The sequence below is a fragment of the Platichthys flesus genome, chromosome 23 (genome assembly GCF_949316205.1).
Source record: "Platichthys flesus chromosome 23, fPlaFle2.1, whole genome shotgun sequence".
In the NCBI taxonomy this organism is placed as follows: domain Eukaryota; kingdom Metazoa; phylum Chordata; class Actinopteri; order Pleuronectiformes; family Pleuronectidae; genus Platichthys; species Platichthys flesus.
Window position 1 is genome coordinate 11995298 of NC_084967.1, and position 22078 is coordinate 12017375.

The window sequence follows — 22078 nt, forward strand, 5'->3', positions numbered from 1 at the left end:
TTCACCTCCAAATTTATCGGTGAGTCCAACTGGACGTTTGCACCAATTTTGAAGAACTAACCTCGAGGCGTTTTTGAGATATCTTGTTCCCAATTAATATTGGAATACTCAAAATACTTTCTTTCTTGTTTAAGTTCTACTCTGCAGTACTTCAGAAATGTACTGTAGTGTACAGTATCCATGGTACATATTCTGTGGTCTGATGGACTTGTTTACTATTCAGGTCATGACAGGTACAGTACAAAGTGGCTTAAAGTGATAACACTGCCATGAGGTGACTAGATGTTGTCTTTGGGGTCTGAGCTGGTCGGGTCATGACCAATGGGTTAACATGGATTACACAGCGACAACTGGCAAAACAAATAACGCTTCACAAGAGAGGTGAGGACGGATTAAAACCCGGGAAGATCACAGCCGGTCGGATCCTGCGGCTGCACTCCCACGTCCCCTTTTCTCTCCGTCCGTCCCAAAGCTTCGGCCTGAGCTCATTAGCTATGATTACGGACGACATGAGGGGAACTACGGAGGCAACACATTGAGCCGTCAACCAACCTGATTATGAAAGCAGCAGAAAGTGCATCGCCAGCAGCTTTCCCCCCCAACACAGAGGCCGCGTGGTTCTTTTCATTCCAGTGTATGTGTCTGAGCGGAGACATAGGGGCGTAGGGTTGCATCGGAAATAGCTCCCACACCTGCTGAGGATCACTGAGAAGACAAAATAAAAATAAATAAAAAGATGACAGAACATTTGTTGTCCCTGGCGTCTTCCTCCATCTGTTATTGCCTTTCATTTGCTCGTGGCAGCTTGTTGTGATGTGGCACAAAGATAACCGGGAACTTTGCTTGTGTTTGTTGTGATGGAAATCTGACCTTGCGAGGCTTCTGAAATAAAAGAGATCTGAGAATCATTTAAGTTTACTTCATTCCCTTGCGAGGAAGGTCAGGCAACCATAGAGCATGCGAAGAGCATTCTGTATGAAACATTCGCAGATGGTCCTTCAATGCAGATTTAGTGATGGTGAAAGGTGAAGTCCAGGATAAGACAAGGTCCTCAAGGTGTGTTGGTGTGGGAGACGAGCAAAGTGAGCCTCAGATTTGTGGCTCCGACATCCGGCCCGTACGGAGACTGATACCTATGAATCAGGTCACCAGAGGTCACATGAGGCAGATCACTAATGGGCATCCTGGCAGCTACACATGATATGACTAAGCCATGATAACATATAGTGTGGTTAATATATAGTACTAGAGGAAACTGGTCAAAAGTAGCTAGTGAAATCGAGGGGAAATTAATTTAAAGTGAAAATGTCTCTGAGGCCCCTGTCTGAGGATTTATTAAAGTAAGTAAGCAAGTGCTTGTTTAAAAGAGACGGTACAGAAGGTCTTTACATTTTATTGTATTTACTTTGGACCCTCCCTCAGGCAGTGAACTGGCTTAACTCATGTCTTCATTAATAATAAAAGAGGCAAAGCAGAAAGAATGTGAGGGGGTGTAGCACCACACATAAACAACAGGTTATCGATCGAACAAAGACTTTCAAGTGGCCATTGTTTTCTAGATAGTAAAACTAAAGGGGAGTTCTTCAAGATTTAAGATTCAAGAAAGATCAAGTGTATTCTGCAAACAGAGACAGGACATCTGTCCTTTGCTCTCGGCGTCCACATAGCTAACACACGTATTTCCCCCAATAAGGAACTGAGTGTATCAACAACGGTATTTAGATATACCAGAGAAAGAGAAGAACAGGCCCCAGAAGTGACTTGACAGATCGTCTCATTAATGTTCACTCTACGTTCTTATACCAGAGGAGCTCTTACAACCCACTGAGAGCAGAGGTCAACAAAGACTCATGAGACGATGTCCTTAATGCTCGGTTTACCAAAAAACATCTTAGCCCTCTGAGCAGCTTCCTTCCAGCGTAAGCCGGCCGAGAGAAGAGAAACTCGATGCTGAGTGATTTGCACGAAGAAGCGCCGGAGCTCAGGCGGAGATTAGCGCCCGCGCCCTGAAATCTTGACAAAGCCACGCCAAGGAATTGTTGAGTGCGGAGACAAACAGGAAAACACAGATGTAAATATAAACCAGGACGAAGACGTGAGGCTGAGGGGGAGTCAGAGGCTCCGACAAAACTGGAAGAACAGATCATATGGTGCTGCCTGAAGTCACCTGAAGTCATAACATGTCTATCATGAAATCAAAGATATCAGAATGCAGCAATTCACCAAGTTTAATGAGTCACAAAATCACAGAGCGACACATGCACAGACGTTCTGACCCCTCCCCCATGCTACTGGCCAGGGAGGATCACAGAAAGGAGCCGGACCTATTCTAAAAATGTGATTCAATGCTTTGGCTATGCACGAGGGCTCCGGGTGTGTTTTATACTCTATCAGCTCAGAGAAGAGACCGTGTTTTCAGTAATATCTGATCAGAATTGTAGTCAATTAAACCAATGACTCGTACAGGCTTATTAGGTTTGTGGGCAATGCAGTCCAATTAACTACAACTCTAATAAATTGTTTTGAATTTGATTCAATAAATCCAACTAAACCAATTAACTTACCATCCATGTTTCTTAGAGGAATTACATGTAAGTATATGTAATGTCCAAAAGCCTTTTTAATATTTTAAGTCAACATAATAGCGATAATATTAAAAAAGGATGTTGTTATGTAAATGTATTTTGCAAGTTTATCTACTTATTATGACTCCCGGCATTATTGAACCATTCAGGGTCACCACATGGGTAAAGAAAGATATTGGTCTGGTTTAATACAATGAAAGTCAGTAGTGACTTGAGACACTATTGACAAGACTTTTATAGTCTGAACCAAAGTTGTTTTACATCGATCCTTCAAACGTAACCTTTAAATAGATCTTAAAGTTATTTTCTTATGTCTGAAGATCCAATTGATGGATGGATTTTGTTACCTTCATTAAGCATTCTCCAGTATTTGTGCTATAAGCTGAGGAAACAGGCAATGAGAAAACAAATAAAACTCCCACCGTCAGACTCTCTCTGTAAGTTACACTCAATGCGACGGCAACGTTCAATATTAGCGACCGAGAGATGAATTAATGTAATTTCCCCCTCATTCCATGGAGAAATAGAAATAATGTCCCCCAGCCAGCAGCGATATCTGGACCATACCATTTAGGTTATCGCCCATTTATTGTCTTCACACTTCCCTGGTGCTGTCACGGTTTCAGGGGAGGTGATATTTCATCCTGGGTCTCGTGCCAGCACATTCCAGGGGCCAGACGTTATATCTGCTGTCCGCTCGTCACACAGCAGCTCACATAAAAAGCCGCCCATTGTCTTCAGCAGCCGCTGTTTGACTCCCCTCCCGTCTGCTGACCCTCGTTCACATACGCAGGTAACACATTTACTGTAGTAATTGTGGTAATATTGTAGTATTTAAAACTATGTACGTTTTTATATGCTATAAATGTATTTGATTTCTAACAAAGTTTTGCCATTGATAAAGAAGACTGAATGTGTAGTACTATTTCAATATCTAGGAAGTTCATTAATATATCATTGATCAACTTTGTGAGTAGCCCTGATCATGCACAGTGAGTAAAACAAAGATCAGGCTGAGACACGATCTGCTAAATCTTCTTCTTTCCCGCTGCTGCTGTCCGGATTGTAACAGCTGTCAGATACGGATCCTGTAGCTTTTCACAAAGCTGTTGATCTGTCATTACTCACACTGCCAGAAAGTGAGACGATGCTGAATATAGTGCCGGGCATTGTTCTCATCATATTCCTCCTTTAATCCTCCGGTCAGAGGATGCTGCTATGCAAGGGCCTCCGTGGGTCAGATTACATTAGGGTCCAGTGGGGTGACTCATTATCCTTAAACTGTACTAATACACATCCTCCTATGTGGTGTTTGTTTCTGTTTAAGTAAAATTAGGTAAGAAAATGTCTTTCTATACATATTTGATTGTATAAGCTACGTGTATATTCTCACAGCTGATTGGCTGTGTCCTCATCCTCCGCTTCATTTCGCCCTGTTTGCTGCTTCAGGAGCCCGACAGACCCGCAGCCATGAATACCAAAGAGAAGGTGAGTCAGTCCTATTCCACAGTGTTAATCCTGCGTGCACCGAGAGGGGACAGGGCGTCCTACATGGCAAAGACCTGGCAGTGGTTATCATCCCGAGCCGTTATCAGCATCCCTGAGAGCTTTCCCCTTGACTTCATCCTAATAATAAAGTTTTATCTTTTCACATGCGCGGCTGCGGCGAGTGGTGACGAGTTGGACGCTCACTAGTCTTTCCATATATATTCCACGACACATGTACAGGGCATATCAGACATTTTCCCCGCTGGTCAGCTGAGAAGGAACATATTCTGGGTCCTAAGGGAATGTCTGAAGTTGTAAAATGTCCAGTTTCGGTTGAAAAATGTGGATGCAAATCAAATGTCTTCATTTTGTTTAAGGTGTCCACTTTCTGGCAATTTGATGATTTCCATTTGACAAACACACAATAACTGTTTGATTTAATTGTCTTTTGCACTTTGAAAAATGCTGACAAATATATGATTTTTCCACAGCCGAAGTCAAAGATTACAGCTTCTCGTAAGCTCTCCCTCAAGGTTAGTTGTTATGACATACAAGATGATGAAAATGATGTATATAATAATCATCATGATCCGATTAATCAAAAATATTGCACTGGATCCCATTTAACACTATTATTTCATTAAATAATAATGTTTTCAAACAATTCAAAGTCAATATTTATAATGTGGTAATTTATTCTAATGCTAAAACCACTTGGAAAAGCAGAAGTTGCACATTCAACCATTAGTCAACGTTTTCTCTTTAGATACACGTCTATTGGCTCACATATGAAAACTCTACACCCATTACCTTTAGGCTTTTTTAAAACTACCAATAGGAACTTCTACTTCTAGTTAACACTCGCTCAATTTTTAGCTGAATGTCTTCTCTTATAATAATAATAAACTTATAAAAGATGGTGCTAGTGTACCAAATATATAAATTGAATATTAGAACTTGGTGTCTGTTGAGTTTTACGATCAGGCTGCAGTGGTCCTCCTCTGATTCCCATGCCTTGTGTCGATTGATATTTGTTCTGTCCAATCAGATGCTTCTCCTCACTCGAGCCTGTGAGGATTTGGAGAAGGAGAGGCAGGACAGGGAGGAAGAGAAAGTCCGTCAGATCGCAGAGAAGTTGCCCCCTTTGCAGCTCTCCGGATTGTCCCTGGAAGAGCTACAAGTAAGGCTCATGAACCACAAAAGACCGTTTCAGAAATGTATTAAGATGTCTCATTAGATTTAAATAATATGATTGAAATGTGTTTTGTTTTTTTCCCCAGAAAATTTGCAAGCAGCTATATTCTCAAGTTGATGTTGTGGATGAGGAGAGGTACGACTGTGAATACAAAGTGGGCAAACACAACAAAGATGTGAGTCTCTCTGAACATCCTCCCGCACCGAGCGCACACTCGTCTTATCTCGCACAGCTCAGACAATATCTTCGAAAATGAAAAGTTTCTTTCCCTGCTTTGAATGCAGAGAGTCAAACCTTAAAACTTGAACTTTGAACATGAAAGTTGAAAGTTTGCTTGAACTTCTGCCACTTTGTCTAGCACCATACTTTGAGATCGCACTTTTAGCAAATGTGTTTCTTAAAAAAAAAAAGAAAAAGGCAGAACTCCCCACAGGCATTAATGCACGTTGAAATTTCAGTGTAGCGTCTGGTACATTGTTTTTTTAGATCCATGAGCTGAAGTTGAAAGTACAGGACCTCGGAGGCAAGTTCAAAAAGCCTGCCCTGAGGAAGGTGAGGGTGTCGGCAGACGAGATGATGAGAGCTCTCCTGGGCTCCAAGCACAAGGGCTCCATGGACCTCAGAGCCAACCTCAAGTCTGTGAAGAAGGAGGACGTCAAAACGGACAAGGTAACTTCAGAGCCCCAGAGCTTTAGTCTGTCAGTCGGGTGGAGCTTCCAAGTGCACAGGGGAAAAAATGTCTCTTTTCTCTATGGAATAAGACATTTTTTTATTTGGATTTCACTTCTCTCTTCAATCCCAGGTGCTCACGACCGAAGTGGGCGATTGGCGTAAGAACGTGGAGGCCATGTCAGGCATGGAGGGCCGCAAGAAGATGTTCGACACAGCCGGCGGAGCACAGTGATCCATTAAAGGCGGGGACAAGGAATCTGTAGAGATAGAAAGTATCCAAACGCTAATTGACGTAATGTAGGAATTAAATGTTCGCTTTATGACCAAGTGTAGGACGAGTAAAGACTCACAGTTTTTATTGCTAAAGAGTTTCCTTTTTGTTGTGTTTTCTTATGACATCTTTAGACATTTGAAGTGTATGAATAAAAAGTTTCAGTCGTGTTCTATATTTGTTGACTTTGACTTTATCATGTTTCATTTCGTTGGCACCGGGTGGTTTATGCGCGGCATGTAAGAGGATGGAAAACAGCTCAGCTGATGACGGATTAAAAAAAGGAAGATGAACAGTCGAGGCAAGGGGACGACTGTTGTTATGTTCTGTGCCTAAATTAACCTTCATCGTGTTTAAATAGAGCTTGCTGACGCCTTCATGAAAGGAGGAGTGGAATAGTAAATTTAATATATCTGAAATTGTCACAAGTTTGTTGATATAATAAAGATATATCAGAAAATAATTAGTTTTCCTCGGGTGCTTTCACACCTACCTTGTGCGGGTCGGACTTTTCAGTTTAGTAAGGGTTAAAGGTTCCTCGGACAAATGGACCAGAAATTATGGATCAAACTGAACGATGGATCGGATTGTTTGCCGTGAGAAAACACTTATTTGGTATAGATCCGACTTTCGGACAATTGCAGGAAGTTGAGAATGTTATCTACAGGTTTGCGGGATTGCTAGCAGTCTTTGCCTCTGATGATGCCTCCAAATGAGTATGTGTCTTTAGTCCACTCCCTAAATTCGAATTTGTGAAAACAAAGACATGAACCTTGATCCAAACTTTCAGGTGTGAAAACTTTCTTAGTCTCTCATTCTTCTAAAGGATAGACACACGCACATTTATTTGAGTAGGTCTTCAGTTCTATTTAAAGTCGTCTGATGAAAGAACTAAAAACCACAGTGGATGTAACTTTCCAGCAGCTGTTGAAACACCTGGGCCAGAGTATTTTAAGCCACGTTGTTGTCCTCCATGTACTCCCAGAGCTTGGAAAGCAAAAGCCTGAGCTGGACACCACAAGCCACTGGCATCGCTGTCCAACACATCGCATACTTCCCCCCGGGGGCTGTGGGCTACGTGTCAGCGGGCCGGCTGTGGTCGCTGCCCAGCCATTGTTATGTGAAGTATGACAGTAACACCAACAATAGCCTGAGGATCTCTCAGAGTGCTGTTCAGTTGTTGTACTTTTTTGCCTTTGTAGGCTGGTTATGTTTCAGCGGCTGGTCGCTCCGGCATGTTAAAGATTCACAAACACACACACACACACACACACACAATTTGGAGGATAATAGCGTCTGAGGTTTGTGTTTAGTCACGCTGACATTTGTGCTCACGCTGCAAATCCGATACACACCCTGCTGTCTGCCCTTGCACTGAGCCTCGGCGAGGCGGTTCTGCCAGGTCCTGGCACAGGCTGTGTCTATAAATAGGTCCTGATGAGGGCGACCTTCACTCGGAGCAAACGTTCCAGATGTGACGCTTACGTCGGCGCCACAAGATGGCGACTGTTTGTATTTGCTGCGAAAAGGTCACGACGCTGCGGCCTCCCATGAAACACGCTGGGATGACAAACACGTTCCAGTGTGGCTCAATGTGCCAGAAGCACCACAGTCAGTGTCAGTGATGGTTCATGGGGGAGGGGGGGTTAGCACACTGGTCACACTTGTGCTGTACTGGTAGTGCCACTTGATGGCAGTCCACAATTATACATCTACCGTGGTACATATACAGTAAAAACAAGTAACAGCAGGCATCATAATGAGCCTTAAGTTTTGAAAGACTTGTCGTGGTCAGCTTTCTGAAACTGGAAAGTCTGAAAGGAAAACAAATAGATGTATTTTACCTGTTAACTCTATATCTGATTGAAAATTATGATCAGTTAATTGGGAAAGAACAATTCAGAAATGATGAATAAGTACATTTGATTCTTTGAAAGTTTCTGAAATTCAACTCAGTGTCTATATCTTCGAAAAGTCTAAATTTCATTTTATTTAAAAATATATTTGTATTCGGAAAGTTGAGCCAGATAATGCTCAACATCTTCTTGGATCCATTAATTGTAATCTTGGAAAAATAAAGAGGACGACACAGTTTAGCCACTACATTTTCCTCATATCACAAATACAATGTTTTCTGAGAATGCAAGAAAGAAATATTTATTCGTTTACTTCACGCTCCTCTGAAAAGCTTGTTTCTGTGACCTGCTCTAGGTGTTTACAGCTTAATGTGCTGATAAATAAGCTGCTTGAGCCAAAATCCTGTTTCTCTTCCTGTGTGTACCTGAAGGTAATGACACTAAAAGTGAGCTTTAAGAAAGAATTAGACTGGTGGAGTCGAGGGTTTAAACACATACACGCACACACACACACACATGGGCACACTGTATTCGCTCCCCACAGTTATAAAGTGTTAATTGGATTCCCAGTGATGGATGAAGCTCTTTACACTTAAAGAAACATTCACAGGCAGCAATAAGAAATGACTGGAAACAAAATGATGAGTGTTTGTTCAGTTAAATTAAAGTTAGAAGTTGAACACAAACTGAAAGTCGCCTAATGAGACAAACTCGTTACATCCGCCGAGGAGGTTGTGTTTTCATCTAACTTTCTCCCTTTCTCTAACGTTGCAATAAAGTTTTTCAACATTTCCGTTGATTCCTAAGAATGATTTATTGATCTTCCTGAGAAAAATTATACAAATTTGGTGAATTTAAATCCAGTGTTGGTGGAGGTGTGCACTCTACTAGTCGACTTCCATTCTTATTCTTCTGTCTCGTGTTAAAATAAAATTATACGTGGCGGACCTGAAAATGTTTTATTGATTTTTTAGCACACACTACCTGATAATTTGCAAAAATGTTAAAAACAAAACTTTATTAATGTTACACTTTTCTCAACAAACAGTTTTATAAAGAAGAAATAACACGAAACAGATACAACTAGAGAAAGCAGAGAAAATTTAAAAAAATAGTTCAAATCAAACTATTTAAAAAAAGGCATAGTCAGGGTTAAATAAGAGCCGATGTTTATCATCTGTCAACAGAATGAAAAAAGTTGAATGTGTGGGCTCTGATCGCCAAAGCTGAGGTCATTTACGACTTCAAAAGTGAGCAATAAAATGTAATGTTTAAGCTGTTGGCCCATTCGGCAGAAATCCCATTACCTCCTCTTAGCTCTGATTTAGTCCCCTTGAGGGAAAACAGTTGGATGATTAGCTGCTTAGCTTGTCTGTGAGTTTGTCTGTCAGCTGTTTTGTAGCGGAGCGAGAAGCACACACTGTGTTCACAGGAGCTTTTCTGCTGGAAGTAGCAAGACCGAAACTGCCGCGTGTAAAACCAAAACAACGAGCTGAAAGGTGCTAAAGCGTTCAGCAGACGAAAGTCATATGAGAATGAGATGAAGAATATCGGCAGATTTCTTTCTCTCACTTGCAACCCATGAAATATTCACGCACCTCTTTTGAGTTGCTGAGCGTCGCCTCTTAAAACCTGCTCGTGGATATACACATATTTTTAAATGTGGTAAAAGCCCAACAATTCCCAGTGGGAGTTTGTTTCTGTCTCCACTGTGTCCTCTTACCACTTTTGGAAATTGAAGCGTAACAAGACCCTGAGGAAAATCGTGTCTCCTCTTTTTCTCATTGATGGAAAAGCTTGATGTTAAAATTAATGACCAATGACACTTCACTTCTGCATCTTAATCCCACCGCTGCACCGTCCACACCCACACACCATCACATCTACTGGTTAAAGATAATCTATAATGGGTGGCTGTGGCCTTGCCCCCCTCTCGTTATTGATCTCCTCCGAGCCAATAGGGAAGCAGAGGAGGCTGACGGGTATTGGTTTTGGAAACCGAAGCTGGTCAGAGGTCACATTAAAGATTCCCTCTTGCTTTAATCAGGGGGTGGATTTTTAAAAAGGGCTGCAAGTAAAAACTTGAGGATGAATCTGATTTCCAACATGACAAGGACACATCTCTTTTGAAGTTGTTGGTTTAGTTTAAATTTAATTGCATTTATTCAATTTGACACCTGATTAAAAATAAAAAGCTTTCTGGGTAAATGAAACCTCAGCGCTGACGTTGCAGTTGGAATCAAAGTCGTCCAGGTGACACTCGCCGAGAGAGACTTGCTCAGCTGATCCCCCGATGCCTCAGGTCTCCCTGCAGCAACCGTGTCTCCATACATTATTAATAGCAATGTCGGAGTCTTGGCAGCGTAGAAGATATTTAAAAAATGCAAACATGGAGGTGCAAGTTTGCAAAAAACAGCTGCTAACTGGCTCCGTAGACTTTGAATGAAGACGGACGAGATGCTAGCGTCTCAAAAGTGAAGCCAAATCATCTGGATCGCCCCCCAGTGGCTGGCTGCAATATTAATCAATTAACCAATTTATTACGGACACCGTCCATTTCAGCCCCTTTTACACAATCCCCATTTTAGTTGACTCAAAGCTTGAAACTCCTTCTGCTACTCACCTCCTCCTCTTTTATCTGCACCTCCTCTTTTATCTGCACCTCCGCACTTTGTGTAGAGACACTGGGGAAGACCTGCAAGCGGAGTCCTTCATGGAAAGAGTCTGCCGTGTTGTTTGCCTTCAGTGTGGGTCCCTCTTAGTCTTAATGGTTTCAGTTGAATTGAGAAACCTTGATACCCATCATTCAACCTTAATTTCAGCCACTCAGAGCAGCACCTGGCACTTCGGTCCAGATTGGGCTGATTGGCATAGATGTCTTGGTCCCCAGAGGATGAATCCCAATGACCCTGGTGGCCCTCTAGCATTGAATATTGATTCAGGTCAAAATATTAGAACATATTGCTACAGCAGGCGAGTACACAATAAAACTAGAGTGGCACTCAATAGAGTTGATGTTGACATAACAATTATACCACTATGGATTGTTATCTTGATCTGCACCTAATTACATACACTCATATATATCATTCCTCTAGATATGACTGATATTTCAAAAGAATTATTATTCCCTGTTAAAAATGGGAGAAAAAGCTCTATCTTGCTATTACAAAAATTCCTGGATCAACCCATTTGTCCCAATTCAAGCCAACATTTAATGAGGAATCTCCTGGTCCATGTCCCATCCTTCCATTAAGGGTCATGGAAATCCACTGGGAAATCCTGCTAAGAACAAAAAGATGGATAGGGGCCGAAACACCACCTCTCCGGGGGAGGTGAAGATGATGAGCTCTGTAGGACCCAATTTCCCCTTAATAGCGTTAGAAAAAGAAACTTCGATATTTTATTAAGACAGCCCCATGCAGTGTAAATACAAATAATCATGTTTGTCACTCGGCTCGCGGTGTCAATAACTATTGCTTCATCATGTCTTCTGCTCTTACTCTTAATGTTGTTAATGCTCCAAACTCCTCGAAATAAAAGTTTTAAAATCTGTTTCCCCCTCTTCATCAACTTCTATTCATGAACTTGCTCGACTTCTCCGGCATCACTCGCGAGCTGGAGGAGAGACAAGGACAGCTTCAGCTTTGATAGATCTCTCCCTTATAGCATTGTGTCTTCTGTTCTCTCTGAAGCTTTTCCAAAGGGATGGTAATGACGCACAAAAACATCCAGAACCAATGAGTCATCTCTGGGCTTGAAGTCTCTCATGTTGCAAGTCGAGTCGGTCGCACGCAACAAGTCATTTATCAATATTAATGAGCGCACGCTGAACCCCAGATGAGCCACCGAGTGGAGCAGTGTTGTTTTATTACAGTCGGAAGATTTGTGGAAAGTGAGTTATCCCTCTAACTGCAGTTGTGAGGGAATGAATAAGAGCCATCACATCAAATGGAGAAGTTTTAAATGTATATAATATAAGTGCCGAGCGTCACGGCTATTCAGAACAGAGGTTGAAAGACGACTGTTTCTCCGACTGCTGCTCTGGGTTCACAGCGGTGAGCTCTGTGTGCGTCTGTCGGATTCCGCGTCAAGTTCCACTGAATAATGAGAGAGAGCGAACGGAGCTGGTCTTCTTTCAACTCAGCAACCGACCCGGGGTACAACAGCACTCAGGGCTAAGAACTTTTAAACTTCTCTCTCGTTCAGGGGCGGAGGAATTAAAACATTTTGAACATCAGCGATCTCTCAAAAAGCTGCTTTCAGACATGCACTGGTAATCTCCTGCCATTCTCCAGAGGTGCTGCATGCGCGAGGTGTCGGAGCGAGAGGCTGCAAACTTTTCTGCAAAGTGTCTCCGACCTGCCCCCGACTTAAAACCCTGGATGATGTCTTAATGAGCTGATGTATGAAAACAGCAGGAGATCCTAGGTGGCAACGGTTGATGACGTCTATAACATGGAAAAGAACAAACATCTCTTGCCAAGGCCCAAATCGGAGGCATTTTCAATCATTCTATCAGTTTTAAACATCTCTTCCTTTACGTTGTGTGTATTTGTCTTTTTAAAAAGGAGGCCTCCGAGTTTTTCTGATCTCCAGACGCGGGGAGACTTGATTATTCACGACACACTTTGAGCCCCGTCCTTGTTGTTTCAGATCTAGGAGGTGTGACCCCCCCCCCCAGGCTCCGGGCTGCTCTGTGAGGTAATTGGTGTTAAAGGTGGGTCGCACCGCTTCCAACAGAGAGTCCATAATAAGTACGGCTGAACCTTACCGAGTCACTGCTGGCTCCATTTTTGGCTCCGTCCAGGCATGTGCTGCAGCTCGGGCGCACAAGCTGTTTTTCACTTCCAGCAGCTTGTACAGCAGCCATATGGAAGGAAGGGGCCTGGCTGCACCCGCGCTGGCTCGCCACCGTGGCCATAATAACTCACTCTTGCAAGGTCATGTGATATTCATATTTCCTCCGAGCTGTTCGAGGAGAAAGTTTGATGCAACTTTCAATAACAACTTCCTCAACAGAAAGTAAATATAGGAATCTTGTTGGGTTTGTATCGTCTCTATTCTAACAACTAACAGCATTAATCACAGCATATGATTAATGTCTCTACTTTTCGGGATGAATCCGGCCAGCCGCTAGAATCTGACACTAATTAACGGTAATTTACACGAGCTGCATGTGGGAACCCTTCAGAGTTCAAAAAGACTTTCATCAGCGTATAAATTGATATTCTATCAAAAAAAAACAACACAAGTAATTGGGCCACTTACACATGCAAACAAAATTATGTCCACAATAGATATTAAAGTCTTCGCTCAAAAACTAAGGAGGAAATTTGAAACATCACGCTGCATGAAGCAGAGCAGCTGGGTAACATTCAGACCATTTCCTATCCGTGCTAAAGCTGCATAAACACTTATTTTTGTTATTAAATGTCTGAAACACCAAGAAACAGACTGACTCCCTGCAGCCTTCCCCTCATTTGCAAAGATTCAAGCCGCTCAAACCAGACGGGGAAGTTCAGTCCTCCCTCCAAACTTTATGATTAGTCTGCATCCAAGAAACTCCCTGAAATTGGTGAGCAGGCACACACTGAAGAAAACCCTCCGTACATCTACCTGCACCTGGTCACATCATTTTCCTCCTGAGCTGCTAAGTGAGCAGCGTTATTACATTCTCCTCCGTGGCTCGTTCCATTTCCCAATCCTGCAGGGCAACGTCATGAGAAGTGAGTTACTTAAAAACGACCGGGTGACATAAAAGACCCCCGTAAGTGACGGGTCCACTGAACACGCTGCACATGCACAAGGAGAGCAGGATCTCCGCTTATCTGAGTCGCACGCTCGAGTCACACAGTGAGAATGAGTCGACAGATTGAGTCAGCCCAGTGGGAGGTTGTGTCTGAAATCACTGGCATTTCACTTTAGTGCGGTAAATTTGCCATTTTGCAGTGCTGTCTGACAAAAGTTTTGATGCCCTATATAGTGGACTCATTGTATCCCACAATGCATCATGGAAAGTAGTGTACACCAATTTTTAAAACTGTTATAGCGTTCATCTGTAATATTTCTGAGCATCACAGCAACAAACCGTGGTAAAGTTTATTCCTACATATACACTTCACCACATTTTTTTGCAGACAAATATAAATGCAGATTAAACATTTAAAATGTCTTTATTCAACAGACCCTTAAGTTGTGGTATCTGCACATCTTGAATCATTGTAGTTGACAAATTAACTGTTTACTTCTAATCCATGGGGGGATTTTTTGGTGGTCAGTTAAATGTATTTAATTCAAGGTTGATTAAGACTGATTCAGTGAGGTGAAACGCTCAAAAGACACGTTCAAAACCGATTCTCCCATGTGACTCCTGCGTTTCCTTGCGTGTTGACGTCACGTGTCCACTACAGCCCCGCCTCCTCACTCCACTGATGCTGCTCTCCTCTTGCATCAGCACCATTTCTGGTATCCTCACACAGCATCGATCGAGAGAGGGAGCACACGAGCGAGAGAGAGAGGGAGAGATACCCAGCCCCTCCAGAGTGTAGAGGCGTCAAACGGCCGCCAGAGCATCCCGGTTACGCACCGTTCCGAGGCCCCAGAAGCGCCAGAACCAGCTGAAGGAGAAGTCAGCGTAGCCGGGCACACGGTCGCAGCCGCAGTCAGTGATGGAGAGCCTGCTGGATAATCCAATGAAAGCCGTTCTGTACCTGAAGGAGCTCACCACCATCGTCCAGAACCAGCAGAGCCTGATCCAGACGCAGCGCCAGCGCATCGACGAGCTCGAGCGCAAGGTGGAGGACCTGATCGGCGAGAACCGACTGCTGCGCGACCCGCACCACTACGTCCAGCAGCCGGCTCCGCACCAGCAGCAGCACCACCACCCCCACCACCACCAGCACCCGACCCACCGCAGCGTCAGTCCCCAGGCGCCGGCCCACCTCCATCACCCGCACCCGGGGAGCAACAAGGCTGCGGTGCACCAGGCGCAGCTTCAGCAGCAGCAGCAGCAGCATCAGCACCAGCCACCACCGCCGCAGCAGCAGCAGCAGCAGCCGCCACCGCAACAGCAGCAGATCCCCGGTCTGTCGGCCCAGCCTCAGCAGCAGCAGCACCATCAGCACCACCATCAGCAGCAGCAGCAGCCGTCACCCGCTGCTCCGTCCTCCCACCACCCGCAGCAGCTGCAGCTCGTCCCCACCTCGCCGCAGTCGCCCAAAACGAGCCAAGCCAGCCCGGACTCCGGCGAGGAGGACAAGAGGAGCCCCTGCTGCAAGTCCCTGGTTCCGCAGACTCCCACCACTCTGTGCCGCTCGGTTGGACTGGCCAGGAAAGCGGAGTAAGTAGTAAAAAAAACAGTAAATTGTAAAGACTGATCAGATCTCAGCAACCTGTGTCAGGGTCATATTCAAAATAATCCTTTTCATTAAAATAACCAGAACCAACCTAGAAGTCACCTCGATATCAGGCTTGTTCAAATGGGACTCGGTATTCAACCCAGTGACCTTAATAAATATGGATTTTTTGTTGCAGTGCATCCAATTTTCTTCATCTAAAAATAGCCAATGTGTTTGTCCAGAGTGAAGATGTGATATCCTCAAGGGCCGGGACACATAATGTCACCGCTCTGTCACCACCTGAGGAACAGGGTCAGCTGCAAATGCGGGAATTGTCACGAAATGGAGCTGTTAAAAGAAAAGAGAAACAGAGAAATATATTTCTTTTCTAGAAATTACACTAAAAATCACCCAAAAAAAGTAACGTGCTATGAAGTCTGCATGAGTTTTGTCCTCACTCATGATTAACCTCACGTCCCCTCATCTAGCTAAGGCTTAATTTTCGCTCCTTCTGCATTTTCACATTATTCACTCAGTCGTTGGCCCCTTAAATCAATTGGATGCTTAATGGATATTGATTTGGAGGAGCCAGGCTGGCATTTTAACGGTGCCGCTTTATTAATTCTGCACCAAGGGATGCTGTCAGGAGTGGGTGGGATCGGACCCTGGAGATGAAGTGTGGTTTTTTGGGGGCGACTCTAGCAGGAAAGTTCGGTTAAATAATGGCGTGATGTTCTCAGGTGGAGCTGAGGTTGGATCTGTTTATGGGGCCCGGGCTGATGCAGCGATTTCAGAGGTGCCTTGAGAGCTCTGTGGAGAGATGGTGTAAACACACGTCTTAAGACGAGCGTGGCACCGGCTCTCAGCTCTCTTACATCGGCGCTCATTAAGAAAGCAGCAGAAAGATGTGAGGGACGAAACCCAATGAGAGTAATAGCGGAGATGGAAGTGCGTTTTATGGTTGGGGTGCTAATAAGCCTTGATAAGCTTGAGTGTTCCTCTGTGAAGACATTTCATGAGTCAGCGTCATTTCTGTGGCGTCACGCGGAGCTGCTGTTGCAGACTCAGGACGATGTGATCATCCTGCACAAAGTGATTATCCTTTTAGTGGAAAACTGACTCTCGTGAGTTGTCGCAGTAAAGATATAATTTGTGACAGATCTTCATTCAAATGTCTAAACACGACTAGAGGGTTTAAATTGATTGGAAAATATTTCAAATAATGTTAAAAACCAGAGAAATCCTGCGTTATGGTCAAGGTAACGAGATGTTTCACATTATTTATTGAAACATGTCTGCTTTCCATGTGGTTTTGATCTTCTCCTCTGTGAGGTTCAGGGCAAACAATGTATGACAACGGAATAACACACTAGCCAGTTAGCCAGTTAGCCAGCTAGCCAGTTAGCTAGTCAGCCAGTCAGCTGTTCTGTCTGTTCTGTCCCTTGTAACGTAATCTGTCATCGCCGTTTAGGGATTAATCTGTAATACATTACATCATCTGTGGACATGATTTGCACAACAACTCCCATGAACCCTCGCTGCTTCACCACCTCACCCAACTAGGTATTTTCGTTATTGTTTTGATTTGGGAGCCCCCTAGTGGTAGAAGTTTTCAATCGCACAGTAAAGATTCTTTCAACCGGGGCTCAGTTGGCTGCAATGGCCGACCATGAGGCAAAATCCCAAGGATAACTTAATAACCCATAATCAATCCCCCCTGGTGATTGATTATGGGTTATTGTGCATCCTCTCCAATATCGGGAGTAGAGCAGCTTTAATCATTTGTCTTCTGTGATTAACATTAGATTCATTCAATGTGGTTTTATAAAGTATATCACAACCAACATATTCCTTTCAATCAGAAGTAATTCAAAGTGCAACAATGGTGACATCATCATCTGCATGTTTTTAGTGGCTTTAATGAAGATTCATGGTGTAATGATGTCGACTCAGCAGATTCCATTTGGCTCCCTGGCTCGGAAAACAAAACACTTTTAATTGTCAAAGTGAAAACATATCTCGTCACAAAGGTCTAAATCAATTAAAAGCATTTGCATAAGTATTTCACCGCCTCCACACTGCAGTTGTACCCCCCCCCCCCCCGAAACACACACACACACACACACTCTTCTTTGCAAACCTGCAGCTACAGTCACAAATTATCGACTTCTGCGGATTCCTCCAGAATCTCCTTGCATGTTTGCTGCATTCGATTACTCTCCCTGTCCGTCCATGTGCCGCTGCAGCAGAGCAGCAGCTTTTCTTTCCCCCCCCCCCCTTGATTTAATGCTTTGACTGAGTAAAACGCTTGAAAACTTATAGACACTGTCCATAGCATCGAATGTTCTCTACTCTCCAACATCAAGGTCACATGTCTATCCTCTATGGGAGCCACACACACACTCACACACACACACACACACACACACACACACGGACAAACAAACGCACGCAACGCACATCCCATCTGTTCCACCCGGCTGCGTCTGCTTTGTTCCTGTTAATCCTCGTCGATTTATCGCACCGTCAAGACATAATTCCCGAAAGGTGCGGGTCAGGGGCAGTGAACAGCAGCATAGACACTAGAAGTAACACAAGTGCCGTCACGTGGAGTCACCCAGACACAGAGAAAAAACAACACAAAAGATTTTAGCTGCGCAAAATAAATGGGTGAGTGTGCGGATTAAACAAGTGGATGCTCTCCCGGCAGCTCTGCAGAATGATGAACAATGAAAGAGAAGAACAGGAGAGAGAGGTGAGAGAAAGAGAGAGAGAGAGAGCATGCTGTATACAGGCCTCTCTTTAATTTAGAAGCAGTGACACATGAAAGGCGGGAGATGTGACGCAGCATTGTCATCTCCACTTAAAGTGATGATCCTGGTCAGACAAGATGGTGTGTCGCTGTGAGGTCAGAGCGGCGGGAGAAGTGATGTGTTTCTGATAACAAGACGACAACAGGAACAAACTGAACAAATACGTTGCCTGTCTATTTCTCCACGTTCTTTCTTTATAGTGGGAACTATGGGCACAAGTTAGCAGAGAGCAGTCTTTGAGATTCAGGGGGTTATGAATTATGTAAGAGGACAACCTGTCACCCCTCGAGGGACAAGTTTGACATTTCCGTAATTACGCCAGATAGATTTCTATAAATAATTAAATCAAATCGTTTTTTAACACTGTTCTGCTCTTGAATAATATTTTGGGGGATTATCACTGGAGATTTGTAACCTTTTGCGGATGCCTGTGTCTTTTTTCCAAAATGAAAAGTCTGACTTTAAGGGCATCTTCACACCTGAAGGTCCCGACCAAGGTTCTTTCTTTATTACATTGGTTGAAGGTCACCTGGTTAGTGTTGGTTTCACTTTGCAGTTTATAAAGCGAGCTAAAGACAAATTTACTTCCTGTCACCTACATATCAAGTAACCTACTCCCCGGGAGGCACTGGATTTCCCCAACTCATCTACGTGTCTTAACTGGATTAAAAACCCGGAGCAGACGATCCATTGCGAAGCTCTGAATGACAAATGAAACGCTCGCTGACTCGTATCACTCGTCCCTCATCTGCTCCAGTGGCATCGTTTGAGTGGCACATATCAAGGAGCTGCCTTCAGCTCCGCACACAGAGAAGGAAAGCGGTTGAATAAGTTGTTTCTGCCGCGAACCCCGACTTTCACCGACGGAGAGTGCGACTGTGTCAGTGAGTCTGAGGAGGATTCTTCAGGGGCCCGTGTGATCTGAGGGGAGCCCTCGGCGATCCACGCTACCCCTCTTTCTTTCCTCCTCCGCTACTTTCTCTGCGACTCCCACCCCTCCAGCTTCCATTATACCGATGCTCATTCTCTCCCGATCTTCGCGTCTTTGTCCGCCTGCCTCATTACTCCATGACGGTCCTTCCTCTCTTTTCCCCGCGCTCCTCTGCACCCCCCCCCCCCTCTCTTCTCCTCTAATCAGCAGCTTATGCTCATAGTAGCCACCTCTGCAGACTGGATCAGTATTCAGCCCCATCCTCGCACCATCACGCTCTCCACCACTCTACACAAGTCCCGGGCTGGGCTGCAGCTTTCAGATCGCCCTGTCCTTTGCTATAAACGCTCGGGGGGGCTACCCAAGTGCGTGTTTGTGTGTTAAAATGAGAGAGCGCGAGAAGGTTGTGGCCGTGTTTTCACGAGGGAGATGCACTAGTTGTATAGGTGAGGTTATGTGCTTATGTGTGTGCAGAGGTGCGTGAGGGTCTGACCGGCAGCAATCCCATAGCCTGAGGTGGAAATCCTGGGGTTATCATATGGCTCCAGGTGCCTCTCTCTCCCCTATACACTGCTCTGACGCACAAAGCACACAAACCCTGACATGCCACATGCCACCTGGCAGCCCTCGTGTTTTCCTACATTCGCTGTGCCCCCCCCCGTGCCTGCCATGCCCTTGTTTCCCTCCCACCGGCCCCCTCGAAACCAACCGAAGACCAGGATACATCTCGTATGTGCCTGCACCCTGTCTCCTTCAGGATTGAAGTGGGGCGAGCACGTAGCACTTAGAGATGGGGAAGATCAGCACACACACGTTCACACACACATGCACACCCAGGCATACATTACAGAGTGGCCCCGCTGAGCGGCTGCTGGCTGCTGCAGTGTCTCCTTGTTCTGATGCTCTTAGATCAATGAGCCTGGAGCTTTGCCAGCGCAGGCTCCACCTGCTCTACCCGGCCCTTAAGAGTCCTGCTAGCCTCAATCACGAAGTATTCCTATTCTATACATCCTGTTTTATTTTCTTGAAATAACATGATTCAGACTTTATAGGAATAATTTGTGACCGACACAAGGTTAAAACCTCAGGGCGACACTTAGCCGTGTGAGCTGAGAGCTAAGAAACTCTTGAAGAATTAGATTTGCTTCACCTTCCTCACCATTTCTTTGTTTACAAGTATTTCTTCTTGTTTGCTGCCTTCAAATATTTCAATGTCCTTACAATATCAGGGCAAGGTCACACAATACAGGAATAGAGCAGTGGCAGAGCTTCACCTCAAAATTGGAGAATTCTAACGTACGTGTTGCACTGCCCTTAAAACCCATCAGCTACACAAAGTCATAACTTGTTTTAACCACAATCCCACTTTTCTCCAAGTCTGTAGTAGTTGTTACCACCTTATAATGTTAACTGGTGGATGCAGTTAGCAAAGAAATGCTTGTTTAAACATCAGGAAATTGGTTTGAAGTCCACTATTCTCTGATCTTAAAGTTAATTTGTTGTTCTCTACCAACAGCTGAGGAAAATGTCTGAATTATAAAACCCTCTTTGGAGGTTCGACTTAGTTTGAACAAAGTTTTTATGCCATCGAACATGTGTAAAGTGTCAGAGGCACAATATATAAAGACGACACATCTATGTCAAAAGAACATATGCTGAAACAATATGTATAGCGCAGTATCCTCTGTAAGAAGTAGGGACATAAATATTGTTTTAAGAATGACAGTTTTGTGCCGTCCTGGAGCCTGAATGGAAAGTAGACCCACTGCTTCTCTGCATGTTTGACTCCTCGACATGTGCAGGGGCCTCTCTCCGTACTTCTCTCTATCTCTCCTTTGCCCCCTGTTCTCTTTTTCCCCCTCCACCATCACATGTGGTTGAATCTCCTCTCTCTCACGAGCCGCCCCGTGCTGGTTTCCTCTGCGTCCCCTCCCCCCCCCCCCCCTCTGAATGGGTATCACGTCTGCTTATGACAGGGTGGCTTGGCTCCTGCTGCCGCTGGAATCCAAATCATGAATATCACATTTGGTGCGTGGAGCTTTTAAATTGCTTCATTTCTCGGGAGGATGTAGCTGCTGGGTGATTCCTGACTAGCAGGTGGAATATTAGCTTCTTTTTAAAAAATGTATGCACAAGTTGAGCAAAGCTAAAGACAGCCCCAGCTGCCTCTAATCCAGCGATGTGTGTTCACCTGTGTGCGTTCTAGAGTGGATAGTTTTGGGACTCTTGCATTTACATTTGTGTGTGCGTGTGTGTGTGTGTGTGTGTCTGTGTGTGTGTGGCAGAGGCACAGAATCAATATCGTGAAGACCTCCATCTCTAAAATTTCAAAAATCAAAGCCTTCCACGGTATTCACGGTTGTTAAATTTGGACCAAACTCCATTACTTTAAATGTTTTTCAATGAAAAAATACAAAATTAAAACAAATATGGATTTTGGATCTGTTCAGCTGTGCAGCTGCCTTTTCAGGAATTTCCAAATGTTTAGTTTTAATCTACAGAGAGGTGAATGTACGTATGGGCTAAAACCATCCACACAGATTAAAGCAGGGCAGGGACTGAATAACTGCACAAACTGCAGTGAGTGAGAGGTCCCACAGGGTCGAGGAGACCACATGTTGACCCACTTTCCTTAAAAACATGGCTCCAGTTTATTTCCAGTGCATCCGTTTGAGATCAATCCAGATGAGAGATAAACAGGTTGTCCTGAGCAACAAGCACTCCCTGTAATAAAGTCACCCACTTTGTTTTTATGCTCTGAGCTAAAATATTCACTCGTCTGATTGATGCATTTAATTTCTCCGTACACGTGAGCAGGGCCTCTGATGAGCGATCGGCCCGGCGTCATTATGATCCAACATGTTCTCAGTCCCGGTTGCAGATGGAAATCACATCAGCGTCTTCATCTGGAGTTACTTATGATTGCA

At 44.3% G+C, this 22078-nt stretch overlaps 2 protein-coding genes across 3 annotated transcripts in view; both read left to right on the forward strand.

The window, feature by feature from the left end:
- Positions 1 to 3281: 3281 nt before the first annotated feature.
- LOC133949133 (troponin I, slow skeletal muscle-like) lies at positions 3282 to 6384 on the forward strand. 2 transcript variants are annotated; one of them, XM_062383323.1, is made up of 7 exons: positions 3282 to 3378; positions 4035 to 4073; positions 4565 to 4606; positions 5122 to 5253; positions 5354 to 5443; positions 5755 to 5937; positions 6071 to 6384. In XM_062383323.1, the coding sequence occupies exons 2-7, from the start codon at positions 4056 to 4058 to the stop codon at positions 6170 to 6172; spliced, it is 567 nt and encodes a 188-aa protein (XP_062239307.1). In that variant the 5' UTR covers positions 3282 to 3378; positions 4035 to 4055; the 3' UTR covers positions 6173 to 6384. The 2 variants fall into 2 exon arrangements, with proteins under 2 accessions (XP_062239307.1, XP_062239308.1); XM_062383324.1 differs by having other exon boundaries at positions 3358 to 3378; positions 3981 to 4073.
- Positions 6385 to 14570: 8186 nt separating this feature from the next.
- The window catches only part of LOC133949175 (uncharacterized protein DDB_G0283357-like), a 40618-nt gene continuing 33110 nt past the window's right edge, over positions 14571 to 22078 (forward strand). The window contains exon 1 of the mRNA XM_062383378.1: positions 14571 to 15409. Within this exon, the coding sequence (XP_062239362.1) occupies positions 14739 to 15409 (671 nt within the window). The 5' untranslated portion in view covers positions 14571 to 14738. The remainder of the gene's footprint in view (positions 15410 to 22078) is intronic.

Excerpts from the sequence above, each read along its gene's own strand:
- LOC133949133 (XM_062383323.1), top strand. Across the intron at positions 5,444-5,754 it reads TGGGCAAACACAACAAAGAT|ATCCATGAGCTGAAGTTGAA; the intron begins GTGAGTCTCTCT and ends TTGTTTTTTTAG. Across the intron at positions 5,938-6,070 it reads AGGACGTCAAAACGGACAAG|GTGCTCACGACCGAAGTGGG; the intron begins GTAACTTCAGAG and ends CTTCAATCCCAG.